Source organism: Muntiacus reevesi, chromosome 3 (genome assembly GCF_963930625.1).
Source record: "Muntiacus reevesi chromosome 3, mMunRee1.1, whole genome shotgun sequence".
Lineage (NCBI taxonomy): Eukaryota > Metazoa > Chordata > Mammalia > Artiodactyla > Cervidae > Muntiacus > Muntiacus reevesi.
The window spans coordinates 74294301-74315526 of NC_089251.1; the positions used below are offsets into that span (position 1 = coordinate 74294301).

Consider the following 21226-nt stretch of genomic DNA (forward strand, 5'->3'; position numbering starts at 1 on the left):
TCTTTGAGCCTTGGTCTTTTCATCTGTAAAATGGGGGTGGTCCCAGGAGCCCTACGATAGCCTTGATGACTGAGTTGGATGCCAGATGTGTGGTGCCTCAGTGCAAATCCTGACATAGAGTGGGCACCCAATAAATGTGAGCTCCTACCCTGCCTCTCAGCCTTAGCACCATGTGCCTTGCATGCCTCACGCTCAGCTTGGCTGGGTCTCCAGTGCAGCCCATGGGTGCCATGAGCTTTGGAGTGCAGGGCCTGAGCTCACACTTCTCTCTGTGCTTTCAAATCCTGAACTAGTGCTGAGCCAGGGCCTGCCTGCACATCCTGGTCTTCCTCTAGCACTGAGATTCTTCCAGTGGTGCCCTACTGCTCTCAGAAAAAGCGCCAGTGTCTTAATCACTTCTAAGGCCCTTTGGGATCTGGTCCCTGCCCACTTACCCAGCTTTTTCTCCTAGGCCCTATGGAACCATGAAGTTCTTTGGACTCACTGGCGTCTTCCTGCAACCGAGACTTCGATCAGCCAGTCCCCTACCTGGAGCACCCTCTCCCTTCTCTGACTTCTGCCCTGTGTCCTCGTCACCTAGCTGACTTCTGCTCACCTTTTGTGCCTTGGCTTAGATATCCTGCCTTCAGGAAAACTTCTCTGTCTCTCCAGGTCTCTTCTTGGGGTCTTGTCATCTCCCCTAACTTTTATCACAGCACGTGCCACCCTGGGTGTCCACCTCCTTTTGTGACTAATCTGTGAGCTCCTGGGGGCAGGGATCAGGTTGAACTCAATGTTTCATCCTCAGGCTGGTGCACTGCCTGGCACATAGTGAGTGCTCAATAAATAACCGAGAATAAAGATTGAATGCGTGTCTCTTGCTACCACTTTATCTAAAGCCACTGAAGTGATCTGGGTTCAGGGCCTGAGGCACTCTTGTGCTGGTGGGTGTCTTTGTTTCGAGAAGGCTGAGGACTGACTGACAAAGAGCCCGGAGCAGGGTGCCCTAGCCCATGGCAGCTCCACAGGACCCTGAGAAGGCGGCCGGTGTAGGCCTGGTTAATAGGGTTTCCTCTGCCATCAGCAGTCAGCCTGGGCCACTAAAGTTCTTTAGTTGCTGGTATGAGACAGAAATGGAATGAACCCGGGTTTGGGCAAATCCCACTGAGACAGATAGGCTAAGAGAAGTTTGGGAATTTTGTGGGTATGTCCCTAACCCCCGCTATAGGTGTCAGGGGAAAACAACACTCCTCTTCCCTTTGGCTTCCTGCAGAAGTCAGGTCTTAGATCTGAGAGGTCTAGGGCTGACCTAGGGGAGGGCATACTTCTGGCATCTGCAGTGGGGGAGTGAGGCAGTGCTTATGGAGACAGAGTTATAGGTCACTCTAGAGTCTTCTGAGAAATTGCATCTGAGAGGCAAAGCTGGTGGACCTGTCTGTTAAATCACCCTGAGGCCGTGGAGGGCTGGAGGCTCAGCCAGCTGTGGCCGTGTTTGGACTCCAGTGCGGACATGGGCAGGCTGCCTGCATGCTTGCTTCCTGTCTGGCTGGCGCAGTTCTTTCAGAGCCCTCACTGAACTGAAATCATAAACACAAGCTTTCAGAGAAGCCAGTGATTTCTGCTTCTGTCTTCATCTGGTTATGAGGAGATAACAGATGACTTTGTTCTAAAGTGCCCAGAAAAGTCCCTGGTCTTACAGGCTGGGGCAAGGGGCAATAGTCACTGTGCCGGTCCCAGACCACCTCTTCATCTCTGCCTGGCATGACTGCAAGGGCACATAGGCAACAGAGTGACCACAAGCCACGGTCCTGACCCCACGAGTGTGACAAGAACCTGGGAGACAAACTATTCCTGGGGAGACACGCTGTCTCGATGTGGTGTCCAAGAACCCAGCTTTCAGGTTCTAGCTCCCTCTTGAGTCTCCCAGACTCCAGCCTCCCTCCAGCTCACCCTCCTTTCCCAGTCCCCACAACACTTCCTGGAACATGCATTTTTTTCCCCCTACTTCTAATATTTTTATGTATGTCACATTTTCCTCTCATATCCCTCAAGGTACCTGTTGCAAAGTAGGGCACACAGCAATCCCTTCATATTCATTCACTCAAAATCCTTTTACTCACCATAAAAGTCAAACTCAAAATGCTTCCTAGCTTTAAAATATCCCAGTATGCTTATCTAAGCTCTATTTTGTTTGACATGTCAATATGCTTATCTAAGCTCTATTTTCTTCTTTTAAATATCCTCAAAGAAAAAGGAAACATGTAAATAATTAGCATGCTTGCTCAATATCAATTAACTAGATCTTTAGATACAAATATGTATTCATTCAGTTCAGTTCAGTCGCTCAGTCGTGTCCAACTCTTTGCGACCCCATGAACCGCAGCACACCAGGCCTCCCTGTCCATCACCAACTCCTGGAGTCTACCCAAACCCATGTCCATTGAGTTGGTATTAATTAAACTCATATATTTTCAGAGTATGTGTGTATATCTTTATACACATGTTCACCTGTGAAGTTAGATGAAATAGGAATGTAAAACTGCATAGCGTCTTGCCTGACAAATATAGGGTTGGGACACAAATTCAAGTTAACTATCATTTGCCTAGAAATTTCTCTCAGCATATTCTTCGATCTCTTTCCCGATTTTCTTTATAGAAAACAGAGTGAAACACACGGAGGGCTGCCAGTGGAATCTTTCACAGCACCTATCTTGCCAGGGAGGTGTTTAACCATTCTTTAATCCATTTCCTTCTTAGAATGTGGTGGCCAGAACTGCTGGCTTGATCCTTGACTCTTGTGTTCTGAACAATGCTAAGGGCGGTCAGTTTCTACTTGGTGGAAACCCTCAAGTTAAACCATCGGCTAAGAGAGTGTCAGTGTTTTACCGTTTATGGAGTAACTGTGATGACACAGTGATGCTCTTATAGCTTTACCAATCCAGTTTAACCTTGAATAAGTTGAACTGTGTCTCCCTCAAAAGCTATGTTGACATTCAGAGCACCAGCACCTCAGCCTTATTTGGAAATAAAGTCTTTGAAAATGTAATCCAGTTGAGATGAGGTCATCAGGGTGGGGCCTAATTCAGCATGACTGGTGTCCTTATAAGAAGGGGAAACTTGGACACAGAGCTCAGACATGCACAGCGGGAGGACCTGATGAAGAGACACAGGGAGAACGCATGTGAAGAGTGGAGGGATGTGGCCACAAGCCAAGGGACATCTGGCACCACCAGAAGCTGACAGAGGCAAGGAAGTCTTCCTTCCCTTGCAGGTTTCAGGGGGAAACCCGATCTGCAGGCGCCTAGATCAAAGACTTCTCACCCAGAGCGATCACATTTCTGTTGCTGTAAGCCACCAGTGTGTGGCTGGTAGCCCCTGGAAACTAACACAAACCCCAATCTTCTGAAATAGATTTTTCGCATCTGAATGTCACCTTTGACATTTAACCTTGATTTCTTCTTATGGTGGGACTTATTTCTAGCCTGTCAAGATTATCATAAATAACGATTCTGTGATCTACCTCTCTGGATCTCAGTTTCTTTACCAAGAAAGTGGGAGTAATAAATCTACCAAGCTTGCTGATTGCATGACAGCATAAAAGTAAATCTCATGTAAACTAGAGTTTACTTTAGAAAGTACTATATGAATGTCATTTTAATTCTGCATCCAGCTCATTTGCCATATCCTTCAGCTTTGTTTTGCTTAAGTTGTTTTGATCTGGACCATTTTTAAAGTCTTTACTGAATTTGTTGCAATATTGTTTCTGTTCCATGTTTTGTTTTGTTTTGTTTTGTTTTGTTTTGTTTTTTGGCTGCAAGGCATCTGGGATCTTAGCTCCTCCACCAGGGATCGAACCCCTACCCGCTTCACCTGGAAGGCGAAGTCTTAACCACTGGACTGCCAGGGAAGCCCCCTCCTTTAGCTTTTTATCATCCTAAAATTTGACTGCCATGCCTTCCATCTCTCTGTCAAGATGCATATAAAAATATTGTATAAGATAAGTTCAGGCTCAGAACCCTCTGACCTGCCCTCTACAGACTGCCCTCTCATAAAGCTGACAGAACCAGTCTCACCAAAACACTTTGTGGGTATGGTTGTTAAATGCATTGTTAATCAACCAGCCATGGTCATTTTTTCCATCTGGCTCAGGAAGATGATATTAGAGATTTTCAACTGTTTTGCTGGAATAAAGATACATAATGCCTGCAGCATTTCTCTGATCTATTAGTCTAGAAATGAAGTTAACTGGCTCCCAGCAATTATCATTTTCCCCTAAGTGTCCACAAACCATCTTCTCATAAAACCTTCATGACAAAACCCACTGGAAAAAAAAAAAAAACCTTCTAGAAATCTGCTTCAATCACATCCATCTCAGAGTATCCCAAATGTCATTTTCTCTCTTTTTGAATACTGGGAGCCTGTATGCCCATCTCCCATCATTTGGTACCACTGCTCTATTCCGTCAAATCCCAACCACCAAACAGTGGTCTAATTCTTTGCCAACCTGAGAGGTTAACTCACCTGGGCCTCTGAGATGGCTTTCAAACTTAGCTGCATAACAGAACCACCAGGGAACTTTAAATGAAAGTGATGCTACCCCCATCCCAGAGATTCAGTGTAACTGCTCTAGGACCTGGCCTGGGTGAGTTTTAGTTCCCATCTGACCTCATTAGATATAATTCATTAATCACATGGGTTTTTGGTTCACCCAACAGAGGTTTCTGCCCTAATCTTTATACAATGAAGATATTTCTCTTTGGGAAAAAATTAGAGCCAAAATAACAGCCTTGTTATTTGTCCTTGTTTTCTCCACCCTGCTGGTGCATCAGAAACAAACATGCATCTGTACAGATACCTGGGTTTCAACCCCTATCTCGGGAACTGGAATGTCCAGGGGTGGGGCCCAGACCTGTTGTTTTCTTTTCTTTTTTTAAGTTCTGTGAATGATTCTGATGTGCATCCTGGCCAAGCCCCTCTGCATAAAGATCAGTGGATCTTTCTTCCTTCTTTTTCTTAGTTTCAAAAGGCTACTTTGTTGTCCGAAAGCCTATTTAGGGGCCTAACTGGTCAGGATTCAGCTTCCCCTCAAGGTCACACAATATACTAGCATTCCTTCTCAATTTCATGCCATTCCTCACTTAGTTTATATTGATTGCTTTTTATAAAATCTGGACACACAAGAGTCTACTGGCAAGACACACTAGTTTCTTTATATATTGCCCTCTGAGAGGCAGAATAAATTAGTGATTTAGCATGCATGTTAAACTTTATGGTTTTGGGTAAATCATGTAGTCTCTCTTGTGCCTCAGTTTCCTCATCTGTAAAATGGGGATATTAGTAGTCCTCCTCATATACTTGTTATAAAGATAAGTGACATAATGCATTTAAGTGATGAGAATGGTACCCAGCAGAGAGTAAATATAAATTATTAGTAATGCTTCTTTGTCAGTACTGATCCAACAGTATGATGAGAACAAACAGCATCATCTTTTGGATGATCCTTGATCTCAGGTCATAGAATAATCATCGTTTCACCAGGGCAACCTGTGTGCGTTTATCTCCTACATAATCCAATCACTAGAACTCACCAGTCTTCTCTCAAAAGCTAAGAGCCTGAAGTATGACCCACCCAAAAGGACCTTCCTGAATCTTTTATTGCTTTCCGACCCTTGTTTGTTTTTCCTCATTTTCACTGCATTCATATTTACAGTATGTGCTTTTATACATCCTGGTGGGCTATCTTTAAACTTTCTGGATTAAAGTGAGATAAGAAAAACAAAAAGGAAGAAAGAAGATGAATTTTACTTTCAGCACTGCTGGCTATGACATCATTTATCCTTTTCTCTGTGATGAGCAGGGGTGTGTGTGTGTCCACGGGAGACTGTAGACAGGGGAAAGTGTGCAATGCATGCCTCACCCGCCGATGCTGCCTTCAAGAACACAGACCCTGCCTTTCCAGGTCTTCTGAATTCCCAACAAATGCCCCAGATACATTTTAATGCTAGATCTCCTAATTTTTGCCAACTAAGTCAATTAAAAAAAAGAGTAGCCTGGCTGAATGGGTCGAACAGTCCTCCAGTTTGTGACCTCTATTTAGTAAAGTTGTTTCCACCTTTTAGGGGAAAAGAAGGTCAAGACCCATTTGCTTTTTAAGCACAAATGATTAACTTCGTGGCATTTACAACTGGGAAGCCACTTGGTCCCTGGCCATTCTCTGGTCCACTGGAGACAGTCATGGCAGCATGCTGGCCTTTGTCACTGGCACACAGAAATGAGAAGCCACCCAAGCGCCCAGTCAAATGCCTCCACCCCCATAATCTGGTCCACAGCCTCATCTAAAATTTGCCTGAGGGAAAGTGGTTTCACTCCTGAGGAAGTCTGCATATTTAAATGCATTTTTTACTTTTTTATTGATTTAAACTTTTTATTTTATATTGGAGTATAGTCGAGTAACAATGTTGTGATAGTTTTGGGTGAACAGCAGAGCAACTCAGCCATACTTATGCATATATCCAATCTCCCCCCCAAACTCCTCTCCCATTCAGGCTGCCACCTAACACTGAGCAGAGCTCCCTGTGTTACACAGTAGGTCCTTGCTGAGTATCGATTTTAAATATACAAATGCATTTTTTTTTAAATGGACAAAGTCTCTCAGACCAACAGGCATTCTGAACAACCAACTACAGTTGAATTCTATCAAATCCACTGCATGATGGAATTCAACCATTTCCCCCTCTCCTCATTATTGTTTGCCAGACTATTTTTAAAAAATCCATATTTTTTACAAATTCTATTTGAAGAGTTGCATGGGAAACTCCTATCAGGTACCACTAACCTCCTCCCTCACACCTAGCTAATACCTCAGTGATCAAAGGAGTTTAGCCAACTACAATTTGTCTATAAACTGGTGGTTTATAGGGGTGTATAGACTCAGTCTATAGACAAATGCTGAAGTTCAAATACTTTGGCCATCTTATGTGATGAACTGACTTATTGGAAAAGACCCTGATGCTAGGGAAGACTGAAGTTAAAAAGGAGAAGAAGGTGGCAGAGGATGAGAGGGTTAGATAGCATCCCTAACACAATGGACATGAATTTGAGCAAACTCCAGGAGATAGTGAAGGAGAGGAAAGCCTGGCATGCTGCAGTCCATGGGGTCACAAAGTGTGGACATGACTTGGCAACTGAACAACAACAACAGACTCAGTCCTCTGTGATCGCCTTTACAGGGAAGGGCAGTTATCCCTGTTATAAAGAAGTTGTTACCAAACTTGGAACACTTGCTACAGTGCTTTTAAAACAAAATTATGGGACAACTACTTGAAGGTTATTTGGAAGTCAGGGGTCAATTTAGAAACCTACAGAAGCTTGAAAGGGGACCCCAAGACACAACTCTCTGTCCCCCTTGCTCCCACAGAAGCAGGGAACGTGGTCCTTGATCAAGTGGGGAGTTTGTTGAGGTGACTTTCAAAGCTGCTTCTACCTGTAAATTCCACAGTTCAATTGTTTTAAGTAAAAGTAAGGTATTTCAAGCAAGACTTCCTGACCTGGGTTCCCACTCCCAGAGCACGAGTGGCACATTTTCTGTGAGGGGCCAGTTAGTGAACATTTTAGGCTTTGTGGGTCACGGGGCCTCGGTCACACCCACCCACCTCTGCTGTGTGTCTCAGAAGCGGCCCTAGACAAGGTGTCAGTGACTGGGCGTGGCTGAGTCCCAGGAACACTTTATTTATGGACACAGACATTTGAACTTCTTATAATGGTCAAGTGTCACCCAACATTCTTCCTTAACCACTGAAGAAAAATGTAACACCCATTCACAGTCTGAGGGTTGTACAGAAAGAGTCAGCGGTTGGATTTGGCCAGTGGGCCAGAGTTTGCCAACTGCTGTGCTAGAGAAGGGACTTCAGGGCTTCCATGAACCTCCTAAAATACAGTCATGCATGTTGTGTAGATGGGCATATTTGGGTTTTCCTGGAGCAGTTCACTGTAGCAGGTACTGGAAGGGGTGCTGACTTCACTGCTAAGTTAAGAACCATAGATTGAAAAGCTTCCCCTCATACAAGGCCTGAAATTCTCTGTGGAATAACTCTCTGAGGAACCACAGAGAGGAGAAAACCCTGAGAAGCAGTTTCAGGACTGAAAACGTCTCCACTTGCTCTAGACCCTTGTACCATGGAGGCTCCAACATAGGGTGTTGCCTTTGGTCTCTTGGAGCTCCACGCGAAGGCTCCCCATGAAAACAGCCGGGAAAAGTCCTAGCACAGACTATGTATCCAAGGCTGTTCCAAGACCAGGTGGAACCACAGTCACAGTATTTCTCTATTTCATTTAGGGAAGGAGACATTCCTGGCCAATTCTGGGGGTGGTGCTGACACCTGCCTCCTGAAACAGCCTTCCAACCTCCCAGGTTTGCCCAGGTCCACACGTGGGCACACTGTTGGCTGTGACTATTTGCCTTTAAAACTTGGTAATGAAAGTACAGAGCATACATTTCAGCCAGGATTCATTTTGGCCCCTGTGGTTATACGCTGCTCATGTCTGCATCGTCTATACAGAACTCACTGACCCTTGACGACATTCAGATTGGAGTTTTAAGTGGCCTACAGGTGTCTCCAAGTGCCCCAAGAATCTTGGCTCCCTGGCGAGGCAGGCAGGGTCTCGGGGCAGGGTGGGACACCTATACCATCTGTCACTAGTGGTACCCGGCTCACAACCGGTGGACCCTGCTGAGTCCCCAGGTGATGGCCCGGAGGGAGAGCTCTTCTCACACTGGGGAGCCTGCCCCTCTCTAAGACCAGACATGAGAGGAAAGGAGTGTCTGTTTCCCTCCAAATGCTGCAAAGGGGCTTGAAACCATCCCTGAGCCCAGGAGGCCTCCATTCTGCTGCTAACAAGAAGGGTCTATGAGCTGCTAATGTGGGAAAGAAATGTCCCTTCCTAGGGCACTGTCCCCAACCCAGGCTGGTCCCCCTCACATAACTGACACCTCCCTGTGCCCCTCTTTCCCAGCCCTTCTTGTAACAAGGGCTAAAAAATGACTCATTTGTTAGCTGTCTCCTCCACAGGCTGGACATTTGGCTTCGGTGTCTGGCATGCATTTCCAGCAGCAGCACAGAGCTTGGCATGGCCCAGTTCCTCCATGCTGCTAAGTCGCTTCAGTCGTGTCCGACTCTGTGCGACCCCATAGACGGCAGCCCATCAGGCTCCTCCGTTCCTGGGTTCTCCAGGCAAGAACATTGGAGTGGGTTGCCATTTCCTTCTCCAATGCATGAAAGTGAAAAGTGAAAGTGAAGTTGCTCAGTCATGTCCGACTCTTAGCGACCCCATGGACTGCAGCCCACCAGGCTCCTCCGTCCATGGGATTTTCCAGGCAAGAGTACTGGAGTGGGGTGCCAGTCACTCCATGTGGACAACATAATAAAGCACAGAAACGGAGCCTTCTCTAGGCTGTATTACAAGGCCTACCTGCCTGATTTGTTTAACCTCACACCTACCCTACGGGGAGGCAGTGCCGCCACAATGCCCACTGGAGACCAGCACACAGCTTGCCCAAGGTGTGCAAGGTGGGGGAGCCAGGATTGGGTTCAGCCTGTTCTGACTCCAGGCTGTGTCCTGGAGTGTGTCGTCCTGCCTCCCACTGAGAGGCATCACTGTGGTCACCTGTGCAAGAGGCTGAGGCTCTGAGACCAGCCCAGTGGGCAGTCACTGGCTCTCACCAATAGTGTTGTTGCTGCATTAAAAACCAACCAACCAACCAACAAACCAACAAGCAAAAACTGCCTTCTGCTCTGAGTCTCTCATAGTGCATGAGGCTGCCATCCCCACTAGACCCTTTGGGGTCATTTCTTCGACATGAAGGGTGAAGAGGAGCACAGTCCTTTTAAATTCTTTATTATGACCAAGAGTAGAAATACATTTTCTATGGAACCTAGTGAACATCACCTCACTCCACCACCCCCAAGTAAAGTAGCAGCTCGCTACACTTTACCTTTACTCTACGTGATTCAGTCTGTGTTCCAGTCTCTGTACTTAGTTCTTTTCTTTTATACTGTACCCTACCCTAGTCAACCCGATCCTAGTCTTCATTAAAAATGTTTTCTGCCTTAACACTCTAAATTGATTTTACAACCCACTGAGAGGAAGATCTGGAAGTTGGTTAAGGGGGCACCCAGCAGGGTGTCTGGAACTGAAAATGTGTAGGAAATACAAGGTCGATACCCAGGAATAAAAAGTCTTAGGTGGAGACTGCATGCTACCTGCCACGGCCTGCCCTAAGCCTGAGCCCCCGGGCCAGGCTCTGCAGTGAGCTGGCCCCATGCAGCAGGGCGTGCAGCGGCAGGACCCATGGCCGCTCCTGCTGCAAGTGGGCAGACACAGTGGCAGAGCCAACCCCGCTCTGCCTCTAACCGTGGGGCCCTTTTTCATTTATCATTAACTTCTCAAAGCAGTGTCATCATTGACAGCTGTTGAGTCTAGCTACTCTAGGGATACTTTTTGGTACACAAAGAAGAAACTTTCCAAGGGGTCCTGGCAAAAACCCTGACCCTCCACAGACCCGTCTTTTCTCCCCATATTTATGAAGATGCCTTGGATGGAGATCAAGTTCTCTTGGCCCAAGGGGAAGAGATGGTATTACAGCTCTGCCTACTGGCTTTAAAACGGCAACTATAAACACTCTAATAGATGCCTCTCAAGTCAAGATGAGGTCACCCACCTTCTCTTACCATTCAAAAATTTCAGGTTTCCTAATGTAGGATCTTATCACCCCAAATTCCTAAGTGCACAGTGGAACAGATCTTAGGCCATAAAAAGTGAGAAGAGAATTTAGAGATGGAACTGGGAGAGAAACATTCTCTGGAAAAAACACTTGTAGAGCTACAGAATTCATTCATTCATCCCACACAGACATACTGAATCCCTACTCTGTGCCAGGAGTTTTTGCTAAGAACACAGCTGTGAAAGAAATGGAAGCACATCCCTCCCCTAACACCTGAACCAGAGCTTGCTAATTGTCACTGTAGGGTGATGGGCACACGGGGATTCTACTTTTCTTGCTACTTTTGTGCATGCTTGGAATTTTCCATAATGAAAATTTGAACATATGAATTTCACATACTTGATGCTGGGTGGAAGAAGCCAGACATTAGAGAGTACATACAACATGACTCCATGTACATGAGACTCTAGGAAAAAGAGAAGTCTCCACTCCAGGGACAGAAAGCAGATCAAGGGCTGCTGGTGGCAAAGGCATCTGGGAACTGCTCAGACACAGAGATGTTCATACCTTCATATACAAGTGGTTACATGGGTGTATCCATTTGTTAAAACACATCAAAATGTACACTTTAAACAGACAACTTTTAGGCTCTGTAAATGCAGTTATAATAAAGTTTAGAAACCACAAACATCCCTGCCCTCATAGAGCATGTTTGCGTGGAGTAGCTGGGGCTGGGAGAAATCTTAGGGACCACGCAAGTCCCTCACTTTAAGGAAAGGAGCAGAGAGACTCAGTGTCTTGTGCAGGTCTCACAGACTCTCACAGTGGGGACCTGGACCCAGCCCTGTCCAGCGACTTCTGTTTAGCTCACTGCCTGTGATACACAGAGGGGCTAAGTTCTGGAATCCCCTGCTTTGGGGGTGATGGTATTCTGAGTCATCTGGTGAAACACCCACATCCCAGGCACCTGGGTACCTGTAGCCTGAATCCGTGATGTCTCCCTAGGAGGACCACCAATCTCCAGCTATAGCGAGGTGCCAGCTGCTTATGGGGAGGAGGAAGGAGTGGCTGAAGTGTCCAGTCAAGGTCTGGTTTATTTTCCAAGTCACCTCAGCTGACAAGCCCCACTCCAGGCTTATCTGTCCATCTCCCTGCTTCAGGCAGTGATCATATCTCACTGTCCCCATCATTTTGGACCCTCCTCCACACCTACCTGGGCTCACACACCTGAAATACTCCACTGACACCCAAACTCCGTGCTCCAAGAAAACTTCTTTAGGGGTGGAGTAGGTCCCAGAAAGGAGGAGCCCAAATAACACACAGGCTTGGAAAGATGCAGGCTGGTGATCTAGGCCTTCTCACTTTCTCACTTTAGAGACTGAGGTTGATGTGCAAACTTAACAAATCTTTACAAACCCAATGTGTGCTTACTAGGCCCCAGAACTCTAGGATGTTTTAGCAAATGCCAGTTTGAGGGCTGAAAGACAGAGCCCATCCATGAGAAAAGCTTAATGTTCTGCTGTTATTTAGATGCATGTTACCCAGCCTCTGACCACTGTGCCTCCACAGTGTGCAGGACGACCTGAAGCCTTGTCTGCAGAGATGGGCAGGTGGGCACTGCTCATCCACCTACATGGCCCCCCTGGACGGGACCATCTACAAGATGGTGGGTGGGAAGTGGCTCCCGTGACCCACACAGCCCTGATCGGGGCGGAGGCTGTCTTCTAAACCTCAAGACTCTGCTCCCAAAATTAAATCCTGGATTTTATCCTGTTGTGGGGGCTCAAATGGTAAAGTGTCTGCCTACAATGCGGGAGACCCGGGTTCGATCCCTGGGTTGGCAAGATCCTCAGGAGAAGGAAATGGCAACCTACTCCAGTACTCTTGCCTGGAAAATCTCATGGATGGAGGAGCGTGGTAGGCTACAGTCCACAGGGTCACAAAGAGTCGGACACGACTGAGCAACTTCACTTTCACTTTTTTCACTTTTCGTAGTCCTCAGGCATTCCGTATTCAGTATCTCCTCCTGCCATCTCAGCTCCTTACGTCACATGGTGACATGAAAGTGTTTCATGTTCCTAGGGGGTTCTTTTCTTTGATGTTTAGATTCCCCGCACCCAGGACGTCCCACAGGACACAAACCACACACTCACTAAACACCGGCTGAAAAGAGCTGCTCTGAATCCTGCCCTTCTCTTTGCTGTCATGCCTTTTCCCAAGTAGCTCTCTCTTCCTAACCCTTCCTGGCTTTCTCTACCAAGATCCAGCAACTCTCAAGAACCTTCCCTGATGCTCCTGCCCTTCCCCACTTCAGTCAGGAAAAGCCTACTAGGTCCCATGCTCTCAGATAGGATGTCTGTGTGTTATCTTAAGTGCTCATGGGGTGGAAAGGAGATTAAATTCAATATGCACTAGTTTGGTGAATCTACGAAGATGAATCCCAATCTAACAGCTATCAAGTCATAAATAAAAACTTTAGAGCTTATGGAAATGCCCTCTCCTGGGGTGGGGGACTGGGAGGACCAAGAGTGATACACACATGGGCCCTCCAGTCCCTGGACACAGGGATGCTCCTCCAGTCAGAACTCTCTGAGGGAAATTTACTGTGCAGAGTCAAAGACACCCCACTGAGGCTGTTTAGCTTAGAAATTCTTGGGAAGCTGTGACTGCTACCAACTCAGGGCTGGGACACTGAAAGTCACACAGCCGTGCTCAGCAAAGGCACAGTAAAGGTTGGGTGATGGCAGGAACAGTAAAGGTCATGGGCAAATTCACTGAATAAAAGGTGGGGAACCTTGGAATATTCCAAGGGGCAAAGGGCTTGAATATTGGTTCCAGGGTGGATCGCTGTCTTGCAACTCCTCCTTCTGAGAACTCCCCCAGCTCAGACCAGTGGCAACGCCAGCATTAAGCCCCAGGAGGCTTTCCGGCAGAGTCTAAACTGTGTTCTCTGCCAGTCTTTAGATGCCTTTCTGCTTGAAATGGATGGCTGCTCCCCTGCACACAAGGTGTTACCTTTCATCTGAGTGCCTGGCCCCTCCACCAGTTTATATCAGAAATATGGTCCAGAGTTGCCTCCCTCAACTTAGACCCCTACTGTCTCCACCACCATCAGCATAAGCACCAGCCCCAGCACCCACTGCATATCAAGGACTGTCCTAATCACTTCACATCACCAGGTTTTTTCTTCCTGACATCAATCCAGTATGGCAGATTTTATCATCCCTGTTTCATGGATCAGCAGAAGTTCAGAGAAATGAGATGACTTTCTCAAGATGTGACAGCCCCAACTGGAACCTGGTTGTATCTGATTCCACATCCCAGCCTTCAAATATTAATATCACACCACCTCCTGCAATCCTGAACTCTTGATTCTTGGAATCTTGGGATAAGAGGAAGAAGGGCTATAACAGGCTGGACTGTGGGTAGTGAATGGAGAGAGACAGGAACTAAAATTTATCGAGAATCTGTAGTACGCAAAGCATCTGAGGTTTGTAAGCTAATCCTGTAATAATTCTGTGAGCGGGTATTCTCAAGCCCATTATACAGATAAGGAGGTCAGGGTTCAAGAAGGCTAGAGGTGAATTCCTAGGTTCATATGGGTATCCTATGAGAGCAATTTTATTCCCACCCAAGTCCCTCTGGGGTGACAGCCAGTGCCCTGTCCACTGTACCATGCCACTACCTGGGCCAACTACCAAAAACAGGTTCCTGGACTTTTCCCATGCCCTCAGCCCTGGGCCAGCATCCTGGGTCTTGGAGGGACTCTGCAGCTTCTTGGAGGCTAAGGGTTGTCACTCTGGCATGGACATAGGCCAGTGGGCTGTCCTCATTTGTCTGTGGAGACTGACTGGGCCCCACTCCTGCCTGCCGTGTGGAAGATGGGGACAGCCTCTCCTGGTCTATGGGGCTCTGTCTTCAAGATTCACGCTTCAGGAGGTCTTCAGCTGATGGGCTGGCTTTAGCGGAAAGGGCTGCCTGCTCAGCAGGGTCGCTGAGTTGGCGAGGGTGTGAGGGTCTCAGGCCCACTTCCCAGTTTTCCCTCAGCACAGCCTGGTCATGCAGGAGCATGCAGGAAGGGCCTCCCTTGAGGGTCCCGCCATGCAGTGTGGATGGCTGGATGGAACAGATCATGAGGTTGAAAGGGGCCTCCGTGTCACCAGGCCTGAGGGCTCACCTACCTGGAGAGACTCCCCATTCTGGAGGCCTTACCTTAAAGAGGGACATTCACACTGAAGCAAACTTGAAAAGAGAGAACATGTACACAAAGAGTTTACTTGGCTAGCATTTCCCTCATTGATTTTGGCTTTCACTGAGGACAGGTGGGCTGTTGGGAAGGCAGACCTTTCCCTCCTCCACTGGCTACCCCCCATTTCAGTGCTGAAACCATAATCTCAGAGCCTCCTGCTTTTGGGGGGCAGGGTGGGAGTATGCAGGAGGAGTGCTAGGAGTGAGCAAAATACCTCCAAGATCTACAAGGTCAGATGATGCCCTTCAACCACACCAAACACATCACTCTGTCCTCTATGGTCCCCAAGGAAGGCAAGCCCACTAGGAACACAAAAGCTAAATAGGCTGCTTTTAATGGCAGCAAATGATGCCACTGTCTTGGAATCAAATCCCCAGTAAGATAGATGATGAATTCCATATTGGAGAGTTTTTCCAGCATCAAAGGTCACAGATCCAGCTTTGCTGGCTTTTCTATTCCCCCACCCACCCACTGCTGTATGCCCTTGGTTGGAAGCAAGCCACCCCAGGAAAACTGATTTGAGTGCATGATTGGCACCAAGTCTCCAGTTCGGTGTTAATGGCACATCGCTTGTACAACATCGGTAGAGTATGAGAGTGGAGAAAGGGTGGACGGGAGGAGCATAAAAAGGAAAGTGGAAGAGGGAGAATATACAAGATAAGATGGCTGGGAGGAAAGATGAGAAGGAAAGCTCCACGCAGAAGCAAAGGCCACTGAAAAATGTCCTAGGGTGGGGTTACCGCAAAGGGGTGAAAACCTGAAGGGAGGAAACCCAGGAAATACTGACAGCTGGTGAGTCAGGGCAGGGTTTAGACAGGGAGGTTCAGGCGCCAGGGAGCAGAAATCTCAGTTCAGCAAACATCTCAGGAAGGCAAAGGCCTGGAGGGAATAGCAGCCAATCGAAGTATGTGATGGAACCTGACCAGAGGCCAAATTCCAGGTACGAATCTGGACAATCTCCCCGGTGATATCTTTAGAGGGGCGAGGCTTCCTGTTGAGGGGATGGAAACCAGTTCTGGAAGCTGTTCTTCTGCCATATCCTCAGCCCTTGTGTGGGTGATCCAGGGACCCCAGCCTCCAGCTGAGCCAGCATGGGCAGAGTGCAGTTTGCTGTGCCCACTCGTGTGTAGGGGCTCTGTCTGTGCGGGGGAGTGGGGATGGTTAGGAACTTTGAAACACAGGCTACTACGCTTTGGCTCTTCGTAACTCCTAGACCGGATGACAGGACTTCACCCAGTCTGTTTCCCCAGCACCCACTGCCAGACAAAACCAATTCCTTCCTGAATCAGACGGGCAGGATGCCTGCACCCTCCCCCCCAACCCGCCACCGGCCCACGGGGCTCAGACTCAGTAGGCCAGCAGAGCAGTGGAAAGCAGCTCTTCAGCAGGCTCCTGGGACTGGTGGCATCCTGGTGTGACATTAGCAGGGCATGGGCAGGGAGCAAGTAGAGCAAGCCCAGAACAGAGGAGTCCCAGGATTCCCTCTGGAGCCCCAGGCCCTTGACTGAACACCCTGGAGATCCTCAGCCTGATGACATGGGGAGTCCGTGCATAGCTTTCTTTGCTTCTGGAACACATGCCCTGTGTCTTCTCTAGGCCACCACCAAGGTGCATAGCTGACGATGCTTGATCAATCACAGACTTGTCCCCTCCCTTCTCAGAGTGGCTTTTTGCCTTTGACTTGGAGCCTGTCCCTAAGATCTAAGACACTCACACTGCCCTTCGCCCGCTTGTGATCAAACACCTTGGCCACTTGTTCCCAAAGTCAAACCAGTTTTTCTTCCTCTCTCTGTCAAAACCATTCTTCCGTGGTTCTCCTTGGAAGGTATCTGGCATGTCCTTAAGTTATGTGACACCTGAAGTCCAAGAAGAGCCTTTCTTGTGTTGGAACTCCCTGTCCCATGAGCAAAAGATGACATCTATGGGGACACACTTCAGCTTCCCAGGGTCTCTCCAATGACTTCTCATGTGTAGTTCTGTCTGTGGGTTGTGCTGACTCAGCTTTTGGAACACAGAGCCCTGCTCACTGCTGGCATCTGAGCCAGGCAGGCCTCCACACCCCCAGGGAGAATCCTGAGATGGTTAGAGGGGATGATGGCTTATAAACACCTGTGTGAGTTTCCACACTGGTCCTACTAGGGCTTTCAATGATGAGATACATTTTATCCGTCATCACAGTGGGCTTTAATTCAACTTAAAACTCGTTTCCATTGCACACAGCCCGCAGGTGACTCAGGATGATGCCATTAACATTTTTCAGAGAAGAGTTTTCAATCAAGGGACAGATTTGGGATACCTTTTCAATGTGCTAACTAGATGAAGACTATTCTTTCCCATTTTAATATTTCTCTGGAGAGAAATCTCTTGTCACAAGGATATAATTGTGATCAGAGATCTAAATAACTTGAATATATCTTGACTGCCCTATAGCTGAGAACTCAGTAAGGATCAACATCACTCAGCTCCAAACGTGACCAGAAACACCTCTCGTACAATGTAAGTTTCCTTTTTTATCCTTCCTTCAGATGATGTTCTAATTCCTTCCTTCAAACTGAATTCAAACCAGCCAAATAAACGCCCTCTCTCCTGACCCCCAACAGTGTTGAGAGTGACTCTGGAAGCCTGTTGGGGGCGAGCAGGAACATGCCCAGAGGATCATTTCCAAGGCAATGATGACTCAGTCTTTAGGAATGCTAAACAGTTGTGAACTTGGTGGGAGCTCCTGGATGGCCCCCAGAAGCCTACTTGAGCCCCTCAGCAAAGGAAGCAAGCAGAGTCCTGCCCTCTGGTCCCAGGTTGGGGCTGTCGAGAGGCCCAGGGAAGGGAAGCACCGGGCTCTTGCATTCTACATGGATAGAAAGAACCCCTGACCCAGGATGGACTCCTACTGCTGGTTCCTGGGGAGCCATCACCCCCTGTCCACAGGAGCACCCACACCTCTTGCTAGGGCCAGGGCTAAGCTAGCAGACTGGGTCACATGCTCAGCCTTCTGGTTCATGCTCTGCTTCATGCCCAACCCCCACCCCCGCCACTTCCTCTGTCTGCATCCTTGCCCATCCTGTGGGCCATAGAAACTGCACATCTGTCCTTCCTGCCCTCCCCTCTCTCTGGGGAAGCCAGGGACTGCTCCAAGTGTCCCTGCTCTCAGGTATGCACTTTCACTGCGCTCAGAGTTCAGACTGCAGGGTGGAAGCCCCAGGAATGCTGGGAAGAGCTCCCGGAGACCAGCACCTCTCGGGGCTTCTTTGGCCATCTCACAGCAATCACCTTCACTGGATCTGAGTGATAATAAGCCACCAGACCACTCCAGAAAAAGACTCCGCTCCATAAATTTATCCTTTAAAGCTTCCTTGTGCCTTTTACCACAAAGAGCTTCCTGAATTCCGTGCTTCCCTGTGGGCTCTCTGCAAAGATTCCCTGCCTGCTTCTGCCCCACCCAGACCCCCGTTCCTTTCACACCCCTTGCTGATGATGGTCCCCTGGGGCTTGTCCCCTCCAGCCTGCACCCCCAGAAGGGACTGCTCCTCCAGTCCTGCCCCTTTGCAAGCCTAGCATCAAGTCCTTTTGTTGACCTGGCCTCTAGATTGGGGTGCAAGTCATTCTGCAGAAATGCACTGTTTGACTGGGCCCCGTGCTCATCCTGGCTTTCTCTTTGTTGGGCCTAGATTCCTTACTCAGGTCTATTTCCCAATTTTCTTTGGGTTTGATCAACTTAGATTAAACCTAAAATAAGTTTCTCCTCCTCTGCCTGGCCTCTGGTCTCCTGACCCCCTCATTTTGTCTGGGGAAAGTTGTCAGTTCATCTGGTCCTAAAAGACCGCCTGCAGAGACCCTAGGGATGGGGCGGGGCAGCCTTTAGGCAGGCTGGCATGTGCTGTAAGCCCTGCTCCGAGCTCCCATCACAGGCTTAGAACAGCAGGCCCCAGAGCTGTGGGTGATGTTAACAAAGAAAGAAGGTAAACCTGAACTTAGCCTGTTCCAAGCTGTGTGTCAGCCAGAGAAAATCATAAACACCCAAGAAGGAAGCAAACCAAGAATGGTGATGGGACTACGTCCAGGGACCGTCCACCTGAATGCTCTTGTCTGGCTGAGGCCTGGATCACACCCTTCAGCTGAGTCTTACCCCCGACATGAAATATTTCTAAGATCCCCACACTGTCAACCACTGACCCCCAGAAAATCTCCTGGAAAATAGTGGATTTCCTCTCTGATGATTCCCAAGGCACAGGAGGGTCTTTTTTATAATTGGAAGTGACGGAGAAGTCCTCTGGCAGAATGTGGGGTGATTGAGGGCTGACGGGATAATCACAAGTCTTCACTGCCCAAGACCCCAGCCCTACCACTCCGGGGCTCTGCCCCGTAACTTCATTACATAGCCCGCTTCACTCCCAGGACACTAACCAGCTGGCTACCCAAAGTTTTATCTAAATGATTGCTTTATCAGGCTAGGGTGCAAGAGAACTAAGAGTTTCCCCTTACACACACACACACAAACACACATGGATATGTGCGCATGCACATGCACACGCATGCTTACACACACCCACTCTCTAACTTTAAGGAAAGCACCTCTGACCCTTTTCCCTTCCAGAGGCAGGTTACGGCCACAACGTGGTCTCTGCTCTCTGAGTCAAGCCTGGACTTGACAGGCCTATTTCTCTTTCTAACCTCTGAGCTTCAAACACAATGATTGCACCTTCCTCTGACTGGCATGGTCACAATAGGCGAAAGGACCTGGAAGAAGCATATGCTGAGGCTGGAGAGAAGGCAGAGGGAGAGTGGGTCAAAGAAGGCAGAGACACGATCTAAAGAAATGGCATCTCACTGAGCCAGGCTCCACGGGCCGCTCTGGGGACAGTCCTCCTCAAATGTCCACCTGTGAGTCTCAGCCTCATGCTCTGTGCTAGCTCCAAACAATGACTGCGACTATCACTGAGTTAATATTTTTCTTTAAACTGACTCATAAAAAAAAAAGTTGATTTATAAAGAAACCTTGAATCTCTACCACACATAGAAAACCAGTATCACCTACAATTTTGGTCAAGATAAATAAAATTTGATTAAAGTACAAAAGATTCCTCTATGTCCCGTGTAAGTCATCATCTTGGTTACAGCTATCGGTTATGTATCTTTGACGAGACTCTTTCAGGGTGTCTCTTGGCGACCTTCTGCCCTTGTCATTTTGGTTGTGAAATGTGCCCAGACCCTCATCTCTGTGCATGGATGCCAGACCCACCCTCGGTGTGTACAAGCTACAGGCCTACTTACAATGCGAGGTTTGAAGGGCGGTTTGATCTTCTTCTGCTCCAGGAGCAGCCAGTCAATCTCCTTGAAGAAGGGGTGCTGCTTGATGGCGTCCTCACCGTTCTGCGCAGCCACGCAACCCAGGCGCTTGTGGGGGTTCTTGGTCATGAACTGGGGGGATGAAGACAGAGAGAGAATCAGGAACAGAGGTCTGGCAGGCAGAGGCACTGAGGGGAAGGTGGAGCTCAGCCAAGGCGGCATCTTTGGCGTCACCTCCCAAGCCCACTTTCTGTACTTTCAAAGGAGCTTCGCCCCTCATTCTCAGGTAGGACTTACTATGCGCCAGCCACCACTCTACACATATCATATACATGTACTGACTCATTCCATGGAACATAGCCTTCTGAGGGAGTAACATGATCCCTACTTTATTAGTGAGGTAGTTGAGGCTCAGAGAAGTTAATTAACTTGGCCAAAGTCAAACAGCCAGCGAGGTATCAAGTCAAGATTAGGAACTTAGACTTTTTCTAACCCTCTGATTTCCCCTCAGATTCTTAAATCTTCTCATCAGGGATACTGAAGTCTGATAGCCTCATACTAAGAGGTCAACAGTCCTTCTGGAGGTAAGGAAAGAAGACCAGATATTCATGTTAAGGTCAATTTTCAAAGACACCTCCTCCCCTTTCCTTTTCCTGGATATAGGCCCTCCTACTTAAAAAAACAATTTTTTTAAAGTTTGTAATTGCTAGCACAAAACTCAACATAGATTAACAGACAAAAAACAAGAAAAAGAAAGGCTTACTGCTTCCCATTGCTTGTCTGTAAAAACCACATTGATGTGTTTTGTACTTTTTGGCTGGTGTCTTGTAAACTCACACACCCAAGTGAAATTACTATTCCTACTAAATGAGTCAGTCCTGATGGCAAATGTGAATTTAATTGAGCAGATGTATAAAAATATAACCTTGAAAAAAAAAATCAGTGCTGGTAGGTGGAAACATTTCTGACAGCCAACCAAAATAAAGGTAGTGGTG

The 21226-nt window shown here is 47.8% G+C and overlaps 1 protein-coding gene across 2 annotated transcripts in view; it reads right to left on the reverse strand.

The window, feature by feature from the left end:
- Window positions 1-21226, reverse strand: part of PRKCE (protein kinase C epsilon) — a 535687-nt gene that overhangs the window by 6857 nt on the left and 507604 nt on the right. For both annotated transcript variants that reach the window (XM_065929344.1, XM_065929345.1), the window contains exon 15: window positions 20217-20363. In XM_065929344.1, the coding sequence (XP_065785416.1) occupies window positions 20217-20363 (147 nt within the window). The remainder of the gene's footprint in view (window positions 1-20216; window positions 20364-21226) is intronic.